Consider the following 11,141-nt stretch of genomic DNA (forward strand, 5'->3'; position numbering starts at 1 on the left):
GGACGAGGAGGAGGAGGAGGAGGACGAGGAGGAGGACGAGGAGGAGGACGAGGAGGAGGACGAGGAGGAGGAGGACGAGGAGGAGGAGGACGAGGAGGAGGAGGACGAGGAGGACGAGGAGGAGGAGGACGAGGAGGACGAGGAGGAGGAGGACGAGGAGGACGAGGACGAGGAGGAGGAGGAGGAGGAGGACGAGGACGAGGAGGAGGAGGACGAGGAGGAGGAGGAGGACGAGGAGGAGGACGAGGAGGAGGACGAGGAGGAGGACGAGGAGGAGGACGAGGAGGAGGACGAGGAGGAGGACGAGGAGGAGGAGGAGGACGAGGAGGAGGAGGAGGAGGAGGAGGAGGACGAGGAGGAGGAGGAGGACGAGGAGGAGGAGGAGGACGAGGAGGAGGAGGAGGACGAGGAGGAGGAGGAGGACGAGGAGGAGGAGGAGGAGGACGAGGAGGAGGAGGAGGAGGAGGAGGAGGAGGCAGCCCGAGGACAATGCTGCCGGGGGTCTGTGGGGATGAAGGGGATGGAAAAGCCTTTTCCCAGTCTGGGATTTTTCTGGATCTCTGGCTTGCAAGCAGCAAAGGAGAAGAGGCTTAAATGGATTGAAATAATTAAAATAACTTTCAAATAGTTCAACAATAAATTGGCCCAGCCAAGCTCTTTCTGTCAATACAATATTGAAAGAATTTGAAAAATTTCAATCATTAATCGCCCCAGCCAAGCTCTTTCTGTTCATCTATTGAAAGAATTGAAATAATTTTTAATTATTTCAATAACAAATCACCCCAGCCAACCTGTTTCTGTTCATATATTGAAAGAATTGAAATAATTTTGAAATATTTCAATAATTAATCGCCCCACCAAAGCTCTTTCTGTTCATATATTGAAAGAATTGAAATAATTTGAAATATTTCAATAATTAATCGCCCCAGCCAAGCTCTTTCTGTTCATATATTGAAAGACTTGAAATAATTTTTAATTATTTCAATAACAAATCGCCCCAGCCAACCTGTTTCTGTTCATCTATTGAAAGAATTGAAATAATTTGAGAAATTTCAATAATAAATTGCCCCAGCCAAGCTCTTTCTGTTCATCTATTGAAAGAATTGAAATAATTTTGAAATATTTCAATAATTAATCACCCCAGCCGAGCTCTTTCCGTTCACATGATACGAAGAACTGATGAATTCGTACTCTCTGTCCTGCCCAAAGCCCCGACCACAGAACGTTCCCTCGGAATTCCCATCGCTGGGTGGGAATGAGGAGGGGAAAGCTCCATCAGGTGGTTTGGAGCCCTGGAATCCACAGGAATGTTCCAAGTCTCTCCAATCGTGGCTGGAAATCCAGGCGGGCTCTTGAGGATCCCAATCCCTGCCAAAGGTGGGAATTCAAGGCTGGAAAAGCCCCTGAAGGATCCTCAAATCCAGCCAGGAACCGCCTGGGTGTTCTGGAGAAAATCCCCTTTGCCCAAGTTCCTTTCCCTGGATTGTTCTGGAAGAAAAAAAACAAAAAACAAAACAAAACAAAGCAGGGAAAAAAATTTCCTCGACCTTGGAGCCCCCATTCACTGCAGGGTGATCCCAGGAATCCTTTAAAGGATCATTTTCATCCCAATTTTTATCCTTTATTATTTTCCTTTTCCTGCTCCGCAGAGCCAGAGAGGAGACCGGGGACAAAGCTGGAAAAGCTTGGAAAAAAGTTGGATTTAAAGCGTTAAAACAGGACAGGGGGGAGGAAGAAAACAAAGAATTCCAGAATTCCTGGGTTTTAAACCGTGCGGTCGTTGACGAGGCGCCGTTCCGGCCCGTTTGAGGGACGCAAGCCAAGGGAAACGAGCTGTTTGATGTCTGCCATTCCATGGAAAAAGGCATGGGAGAAAGGGAAGCGGTGGGATAAACACTCCCTGATTGCAGCGGGGGAAGCGGGAAGCGCTCGGGCAGGAGGGGAAAGGGATCATTCAAGGAATGGGGACACCGGGAATCGCGCAATTAGGGAATATCCCGAGCTGGGAGCGGGGTCCAACTCTCATCCCAGCCCAAAATCCCACCTGGGAGCGTTGTCCAAAAATTCCCGGAGCTCTGGGAATGGGACATTCCCTGAGGAGCCTGGTCTTCCTCTGGGGGAAGAACCTTTCCCTGATATCCAGGAATTTCCCCCCAAATCCAGGAATTTCCCCCCCAAATCCAGGAATTTCCCCCCAAATCCAGGAATTTCCCCCCAAATCCAGGACTTTTCCCCAAATCCAGGAATTTCCCCCCCAAATCCGGGACTTTCCCCCAAAATCCAGGAATCTGTGAGGGGAGGACGAGCCCGATGGGGATTTTCGGATCTGCAGGAAACGGAAGCAGCTCCTCTTAGCTCCAGAATTCCTGGTGGAAGGCGCCTGGAATTTTCATCCCATTTACAAGGATTCCCATTCGTTCCTCTGGAATATTCCTAACACTGGATTTTCCTGGTGTTTTTTTCCTGTATAATCCCACTCTGCTGCTGCTAACTCAGCCTCTCCGGATTCCCCAATCCTGGAATTTGCAGCCATTCCCAACCTGCTCCCGCCTTTCCTTTTCCCTCCAAACTGCCCTTCCCAACCCACGGAGAAATCCCTGAGGGATACGAGGCGAATGCAGAGGGAGGGGAGGAAGCTTTGGGCCCTCGATGGCTGATTTCATCCGGAATGCAGCGAGAGCCAAAGGTTTTTCGGGATAGACAACTGGCAGGAGCAGGGAATGACGGGCTCCACGTGGATGGGGCGGAGCCCAAGGCAAGGAAAAATGGGATTATCCCAAACATTCCTGCTGCTCTGTCACCCTGGCCCACCGAGGGGTCAATCCCGGGATAACCAACCCTGGCAAACGCTCGGGGGGTGGGAGCAGAGCGGGTTACTCAGGGATTTCCCCCACCCGGCTGGGAAAACTTCCCGTGCTGGAATGTTCCGCCGGCTGATCCAGTAATTCACTGGGAATGAGGAGGAAAATTCCTCGAAATCCACTTTGGACCCTTCCCATGTCACTGTGGCCACTGCGAGGAGCCGGGATTTCTCCCCGACTTCCCACAGGAATTCTAAACTTGGAATTAGAATTAGTCCCGCTCTGAGGTTTGTTCTTTAACCCAGATTTATTTTCTCTTCACCCAGGTGATGCCTGAGGTTCCCTTTGGAGCCTCTGCCAGGATCAGGAATTGCTTTTCCAGCCTCCTGGCCCGAAAACACAATTTCATTTATTCCCTGTCTCTTTCCGAGAAGGAATTCCAGCCGGGAGCTGCTGCCGGGACACTCCAAGAAAGATAAAATCCCTTTTGGAATGAAAACAAAGTTGCTTTTCCCTTTCATTCCTTCATCTCCCCCTCAGCTTTTCCCGCTTTCCCCCTCCCTCCCTTCATTCCCCTCAGTTTCCCCTCAGTTTTCCCCTCCCTCCCTTCATTCCCCCCCGGTTTTCCCCCCGGTTTTCCCCTCCATCCCTTCATTCCCCTCAGTTTCCCCTCAGTTTTCCCCTCCATCCCTTCATTCCCCCTCAGTTTTCCCCCCAGTTTTCCCCTCCATCCCTTCATTCCCCCCCGGTTTTCCCCAGTTTTCCCCTCCATCCCTTCATTCCCCCCCGGTTTTCCCCAGTTTTCCCCTCCATCCCTTCATTCCCCCCCGGTTTTCCCCAGTTTTCCCCTCCCTCCCTTCATTCCCCCTCAGTTTTCCCCAGTTTTCCCCTCCCTCCCTTCATTCCCCCTCGGTTTTCCCCAGTTTTCCCCTCCATCCCTTCATTCCCCTCAGTTTCCCCTCAGTTTCCCCTCCCTCCCTTCATTCCCCTCAGTTTCCCCTCAGTTTTCCCCTCCATCCCTTCATTGCCCCCCGGTTTCCCCTCAGTTTCCCCTCCCTCCCTTCATTCCCCCCCGGTTTTCCCCAGTTTCCCCTCCCTCCCTTCATTCCCCCCCGGTTTTCCCCAGTTTTCCCCTCCATCCCTTCATTCCCCTCAGTTTCCCCTCAGTTTTCCCCTCCATCCCTTCATTTTCCCCTCAGTTTCCCCTCAGTTTTCCCCTCCATCCCTTCATTCCCCCTCAGTTTCCCCTCAGTTTCCCCCTCCCTCCCTTCATTCCCCTCAGTTTCCCCTCAGTTTCCCCCTCCCTCCCTTCATCCCCCTCAGTTTCCCCTCAGTTTTCCCCTCCATCCCTTCATCCCCCTCAGTTTCCCCTCAGTTTTCCCCTCCATCCCTTCATCCCCCTCAGTTTCCCCTCAGTTTTCCCCCTCCATCCCTTCATCCCCCTCAGTTTCCCCTCAGTTTTCCCCTCCCTCCCTTCATTCCCCTCAGTTTCCCCTCAGTTTCCCCCTCCCTCCCTTCATTCCCCCCGGTTTTCCCCAGTTTCCCCCCTCCCTCCCTTCATTTCCCCTCAGTTTCCCCTCAGTTTTCCCCTCCCTCCCTTCATTCCCCCTCAGTTTCCCCTCAGTTTCCCCCTCCCTCCCCTCCTCCCCCCGGTTTCCCCGTCTCCCCCTCGGTGCCCCCAAGGAAAAGCAGCCACACCCCACACCTCGCACTGTTTACGGATCTCCCTGGAGCCGGCGCCCTCCGCCGCTCGCCGCCCTCCGCTTTCGGGATTTATTTCCATTTCTTTCGCTGTCTCCAGCCCCGCCGTCTGCGGCGGCAAACAGCAACCGCGGCTGATCTTATCGGCCGCTCTGGAGGCTCCAGCCGTCTCCTCCCGCGGCTCCGCAGAAACCGGAGCCCGCTGCTTGGCTCCTTGTTTTCGTCCCCTCCGCCTTGGCCTCAGAAACCGCCCGGCCACTCCGCGCTCTTCAAAAAGTGGGAGATAGTCGGGCTCCGGGGAATTTTATAAAGCGGGAGATAGCCGGGCTCCGGGGAATTTTATAAAGCGGGAGATAGTCGGGCTCCGGGGAATTTTATAAAGCGGGAGATAGTCGGGCTCCGGGGAATTTTATAAAGCGGGAGATAGTCGGGCTCCGGGGAATTTTATAAAGCGGGAGACAGTCGGGCTCCGGGGAATTTTATAAAGCGGGAGATAGTCGGGCTCCGGGGAATTTTATAAAGTGGGAGATAGTCGGGCTCCGGGGAATTTTATAAAGTGGGAGCTAATCGGGCTCTTGCCCAATTCCAGCCAGGCCTGCGTCTCAAAGCCCAAAGTTCTGAGGGAGAAGCTGAGGTAAAAGTTCCCTTTTAACAGCTCTTCCCACTAAATTCCTTTGGAATTAGAGATCCGCAGCACCAGGCTGGGATTTGGGAAGTTTGCCCTTGGGTATGGAGTGGGAAATTGCAGGATTTAACTGCAGTTCCCGAAATCCAGCCAGGCCTGCGTCCCAAAGCCTTTGGGATCATTTGTTCCTGAAATTCTGAGGGAGAAGCTGAGGTAAAGATTCCCTTTTAACAGCTCTTCCCACTCAATTCTTTTGGAATTAGAGATCCACAGCACCGGGCCAGGGTCAGGCTGGATATTTGGGAATCTTTCCTCCCGGAAAGAGTGGCCAACCATTGGAATGGGCCGCCCAGGGAAGTGGTGGAATCCCCATCCCTGGGATCATCCCAAACCCTGGGGATCAGCATCCCAAAAACCCCCGGACATGGCACTTGGGGTTCAAATCTCGGCCGCTTTTTCCAGCCTGAATTCCAAGATTCCAGGGAGCAGCTGAGTGACCCCCACCCCACAGAACAGAAAGAAAAAACCCCAGGATTTCTCCCTAGCCAGGAATCCCTATGGAATTCCAGGTTTGGGAATGAGAAAAGCAGGATAACTCCGATTTTTTCCAAGTCCTTGTGCACGGCAGCTGAAATTGGGGAAATCCTGGCGGGGCTGAAGATTCTCCTGATGGTTTTTTTTTATTGCAGCAGGATTTCGGGAAGGGACAGCGGGATGTGCACAGAAGCTCCGGATTCCGAGGAGCTGCGGGAAAAACTCATCCAGGAAACTGCCAAAAAACTCCCCCAAATTAATCCCAGTCTGGGATCTGAGCTTGGCAAAGCCACGGATCCAGCCCAGCACATTCCCAAGGGCGAGCAGGACTCTCGTTTTCCTGGGATCAGGGAAGGAAGGAGAACTAATTAAGCCAGATTAAAATCAGGATTGGCCCCAGATTGCAGCTCCTAGCACCTCGGACCGCGGGCATTTTGGCACACCCCTAATCCTGGCTGGAGTCCTTCCCTAAAATCAACATCTAAAGTAAATATTTGGAATTCTCCCGGGCAGGAGCAGCTCGAGATAAATGGTTTTTTTCCAGTGCTTTGGGCCGTGACGATTCCAAGCCCTTTGGCACCGTCCCAAACCCATCGATCACCGACAACCGCGACGTTTCCCTTCTTTTCAAAACCAGGGAATTAATCCTTTCTTTTTTTCCAGCCTTTTTTTTTTTTTTTTTTTTTGTCATTCCTGGATCCTGCACTTTGTGGGAACTGCTCCACTTGGCCCGAGCTGGGGAGTGGAAAATAACCAGGGCTCGCATTCCCGGGATTTGGGCTGTGCAGGGGAAGCGGGGAAGGAACGACAGGGACCACCAGAAAGTGGGAATTGTGGTTTTCCAGGAGGGGAAAACCCAAATTCCCAACTTCCTGGATGTTCCTTGGCGCCCCTTGGGGTCTGGAGGATCGTGGATTTCTGAGTTTTCCTCAAAATTTGGGTCAGTGTCCAGATTTTTCCTCATTTTTTCCTTTTTTTTCTCTGTGATTTGAGGTTCTTCAGCCTCAGTCTCAACATTTTATAGGGACATTAATTTAATTAATTTAATAAATTTTTTTTCTGTATTTTGGGGGCTTTTTGGGGGGCTTCTGCAAAGTTTTTTTTTTAGGTTTTCACATTAGTTTTCCCTTGATTCCATTAAAAAATACAATGGCTCCATCCTCAATAATTCCAATTATTAATTAGAAAACTGCTTTCATTTTTCCCCCCAATTATTTTAAATTAAAATCAGAGACCACCACCCGATTTTAGTCCTAAACATCTGCTTTTGAACAGTTAAATTCCCTTTTGGTTTTTTTTAAGGAATTCACATTTCCAAAGGCTTGGAGTGACATCTAGCGACCGGCAGGAAAAATTGGGAATCAATTCCAAAAAGGAATGTTCTTTCCCAATTACTTCTGGGGGAAAAAAAATTAGATTATTTTAATCTTGGAGGGAAGTTTGAGTTCTTTGTGTGAGCGTGGAATGTTGGAAGTTTGGAGGACAATGGATTTTTAAAATATTGGAATGAAGATTTCAAGGAAACCGGGAGGGGGAAAAAAATTCTCTTCAAAATAATCGGATTGTTTTGATTCCCAGGTGGGATTTTCCAGGGGAAATGAGGGGGAAAGGTGGATGAAATAACGGGGCAATTGATGTTATTTAGGGAATACACGGATTTATTTGGAATTTTCCTGGGGAAAATAAAGAGCACACACTGGCAAGAATTATAAATAAATATAATTGGAAATAAATATTCACATTACAGGTCCTTTCTCACGACACAGACGACATTAATGAACAACTGGATGGCAAATGGATGTTCCAAAAACTGGGATTGGTCATCTTGGAAAATTCCTGGTTTGGACCAGGATATTTTGGGGGGAAAAATCCTCCTAAGCATGCATTAGAATAAGAATTATAATTATTATCATAATAATTATAATAATCGAGCTGCAGGTGCTAAAAGAATTAAGTTTTGCCTCAGGAAAAAAAAAAAGCCTTGACATTTTTAAAATAAAAAAATCTGAAGATTTTTAATCTTCATTAATGAATCAAAACAAGAATAATAATAAAAAACCCCATAATTGATCCCTTTGGTATTCCTAATTCCTAAAATTCTTAATTTTGCTAAGAAAGCAAAAGAAAAGAGGAAACTGGCACTTTAATATTTTTTAATTTTTGATTTTTTTTGTTTTTTTTTTTCCAGCCAGGCTTGGGCAGGAGGGAACAGGATGGGAATGAAAGTGCTGAGTGCAACAAACACCAAAAAAAAAAAAACCACCAAAAAAATCACCAAAAAAGACACTGAAAAAACAGATTTTTTTTCCATTTCTAAAGGAAAAAAACCTCTCCTGCTGGAACAGCGCACTGGGAAGAGTTTGGAGCAGCTGCCACTGAAAAAAATGTTGGAATTTCAGGTTTGGAAATAAACAGATCCCATCCTGTGTGAGCTCTGGTGAGTTTGGGGTAGCCAGGAGGGGAAAATCCCATTTGTGGACGTGTCACTGAGCATGAACTCCGTTTTAATTCCTCTAAAACTGATTTTTTTTTTTCCATTTCTAAAGGAAAAACCTTCTCCTGCTACAAGAGCTGCAGCTGGAACAGGGCACTGGGAAGAGTTTGGAGCAGCTGCCACTGGAAAAATGTTGGAATTTCAGGTTTGGAAATAAATCGATCCCACCCTGTGTGAGCTCTGATAGTTTGGTGTAGCCACGAGGGAAAAATCCCCCTTTAATTCCTTTACAAGGAACTTTTGGAGAGAAAGAGCTTTGAGCACCTAAATGTGCTTTTTTTTTCCTGGGCTAAAAAGAGAAATCAAAGTTTCTCAAAGTTGAATTTCCGGGGTGAGGGGAACCTTTTTTCTCTTGGCTACACAAAGTTCACTTTTCTATCCGAAACCCCTCACCTTTGGGCAAATATTTTTTGATCAATTCCTGCTCACTTGTATTAAAAATCAATCGAAATTTGAATATCTTGGAGCAGTTTCTGAGTGCTGGAGGGAAACGAGCTCCAAACACCACCTGGAGGCTTGGCAAAGCCATAAAACCTTCTCCCAAAAGCAGAGTGAATTCCATTTGTGCCAAAGCTCAGCCACCTCCCTTGGGAGCGATTTCTTTTCCAAGCAGCAGAAAGAGACAGATGAACAGATGGAATCATTTCCATTCTCTCCCTGCAGGTATCTCAGGAAAACCTGATTTTATTTTTTTTTTTTTTCCTGCCTGGAGCAATTCCCTGGGGAATTATCTGTGCCCACTTTGGGGCCAAACCGGCATTTCCTTGCCAGGGAATAAACAAAAGCTTCATTCGAGTCTTATCAGCGTCACAACCCGGCGTGACCTTTAGTAAATAAACCTCAAATCCCTTCCAACTTTTCATTCCAGTTCTCTCTCCCCCTCCTGATTTATTTTTGTTTTCTCTACTCTCTGTGTTTTGCCACCTTCAATGGTGGCATTTGACCTTTTTCTGTGCTTTCTGTCACTTGTCTTCTTATTGTTTTCTTATTATTTTAAAGCATCTGGAGCCATGCCACGGGGAGCCCCGGGAGGAGGAGAACAGGGGGGTGACAGAACCAGCCGTGCAAAATCTTTCTTTTTAAAGAGTAACTAACCCCCTGATTAACGGGCTTCTCCCCGTGTATCAACAACCAGAGTTTCACCATCCTTTGAAGCTTCTTTTCCCCCCCCGCGGGGAATTTTTTTTTTTCAGGAGATTTTTTCAGGGGATTCCATCCTTCCTCTGGCAGCACTGCGAGGGAGGAACTCCCCAGTCGTACATGTAGGAGAGCCTGAGTTTCACCTCCTCCTTACACAGCTTCCCTTCCCTGGCCAGCGTCTGGTGTTTCTCCAGCATGTCCTCGATGCTCTGCTTGTGCGTCACGATGTATTTGTTGTTGCAGCCGCGCGATTTGTACTCGGTGTCGAAGCGCGGGTCGTGCACTCTCTTCACGTCGATGGGCGCCAGCCACACGCCCAGGGACACGTCCTCGCTCTGCCACAGGTTCAGGTACTCGCGGCTGAGGCGCAGGTACCGCACCAGGTCGGCGGAGATCACGTAACCGCCGCCCAGCGCGTAGGGCAGGTAATAATCGCAGAGCAGCCAAGCGCTCTCCTTCCACTTCCCGCCGGATTTCACCCGCCCGCGGCCCGAGAAGAAGCCCCAGTAAAGGCGGCGCGGTTCTTTCGCCCTCAGCTCCTCCACCAGCACGTCCAAGCGCACGAAGGTGTCGTCGTCAGCCTTGAGGGCGAACTGGAAGTCCAGGTGCGAGTCGAGCCACACGTAGGTGGCCAGCACCTTGGCCGTGAGGTTCTCGTACGAGTCGCGCAGCTCGGGCAGCAGCAGCAGGTCGCGGTGGCGGCTGTGCTCCAGCTCCAGGCTCCGCAGCTCCTCGGCGCTCAAACCCGCCGTGCCCACCACGAAGCGGCTCCAGACGCGGCCGTGAGGCGCCCGCCTGGCCGCCGCCATCCAGGTGCTGCGGATGATGCTGCGCCGCTCGCTGTACTTGGGGCCGCTCATCACCACCACGGCCACCAAGGCGCTGCCCTCAGGGCCGGCCGGCGGAGGAGCGGCGCGGGCCCCGCGGCCGGGCTGGCTGTGAGGCAGCGCGGGGGGCGCGGGCAGCGGCCGCAGCCCCTCGGAGGTGCACTTGGCGAGGTAAAGCAGGACGGCGGCGCAGAGGGAGAGCCCGCCCAGCCCCAGCGCCGTGCGGTGCCGGCTCAGCCGCCGCAGCGCCTTCATGGCCGCGGGCTCCCCTCACGGCCTCGAGGCGGGAACGGCGCTACGGCCGCCGGGAGGGGACAAGGTTCCTGCGGGAGCGCTCACCGCGCGTCGCTGCAGCGCTGCGGTGCCTTCATGGCTCTCCCGCCTTTTCCGCCTTCTCCTCGGGAAAGCGGCGGGTCCGTCCCGCCGCCGAGCGCGCTTCCCGCACCGGGGGAAGGGGCGGGAGGAGAGGCGGAGCCCGCAGCGCCTGACGCGGCCGCCGCCCTCTTGGAGTGGGGCAGTGAGGCCGAGGAGGAGCCACCTTGGGGTTGGGCGCTGTGCCGTGGCCGGCCCATGGAATCACGGAACGGGAAAAGGTTGGGACGGGCCTCAAAGCACATCCAGTGCCACCCCCGGCCATGGGCAGGGACACCTTCCACCATCCCAGCTTGCTCCAAGCCTCAGTGTGCAACCTGGCCTTGGACCATCCCAGGGATGGGGCAGGGATGGCAGGGGTTGGCTTTTCAGGTCCCTTCCAACCCAAACCACTCCATGAGTCAATGAAAACAGCTGCGCGCACACAGCCAGGCAGCAGGAGGAGATCCCCGCGTTATCAACCGAGATAACGACGGCAACGCGAGGAAAACTCCCCCTTGCCCTCTCTCTGCCGGAAATGGCGGCTGGCCTCACTCCAGGTGGCGGCTGCCCTCACTCAAGGTGGCGGCTGCCCTCACTCATCACGGCGGCTGCCCTCACTCAAGGTGGCGGCTGCCCTCACTCATCACGGCGGCTGCCCTCACTCA

General features: G+C 51.5%; 1 protein-coding gene and 1 long non-coding RNA gene across 2 annotated transcripts; both read right to left on the reverse strand.

Annotated features, from left to right (window-relative positions):
* Positions 1-714: 714 nt before the first annotated feature.
* On the reverse strand, positions 715-5,013 carry LOC136300539 (uncharacterized). The gene is made up of 3 exons (XR_010723700.1): positions 4,507-5,013; positions 2,895-3,285; positions 715-2,380 (listed from the first exon to the last, which is right to left on the reverse strand). It is a non-coding gene; the product is annotated as an uncharacterized lncRNA (long non-coding RNA).
* A 3,824-nt stretch (positions 5,014-8,837) lies between these two features.
* Positions 8,838-10,553, reverse strand: B3GALT6 (beta-1,3-galactosyltransferase 6). Its single transcript, XM_066203064.1, has one exon. The coding sequence runs from the start codon at positions 10,375-10,377 to the stop codon at positions 9,358-9,360; it is 1,020 nt and encodes a 339-aa protein (XP_066059161.1). The 5' UTR covers positions 10,378-10,553; the 3' UTR covers positions 8,838-9,357.
* Positions 10,554-11,141: the final 588 nt, after the last annotated feature.

The sequence above is a fragment of the Chamaea fasciata genome, unplaced genomic scaffold (assembly GCF_029207755.1).
Source record: "Chamaea fasciata isolate MVZ Bird 193981 ecotype frontalis unplaced genomic scaffold, bChaFas1.0.hap1 SCAF_23, whole genome shotgun sequence".
NCBI lineage: Eukaryota > Metazoa > Chordata > Aves > Passeriformes > Sylviidae > Chamaea > Chamaea fasciata.

Coding starts and splice junctions, on each gene's coding strand:
- B3GALT6 (XM_066203064.1), bottom strand. CDS start 10,377: ATGAAGGCGCTGCGGCGGCTGAGCCGGCACCGCACGGCGCTGGGGCTG.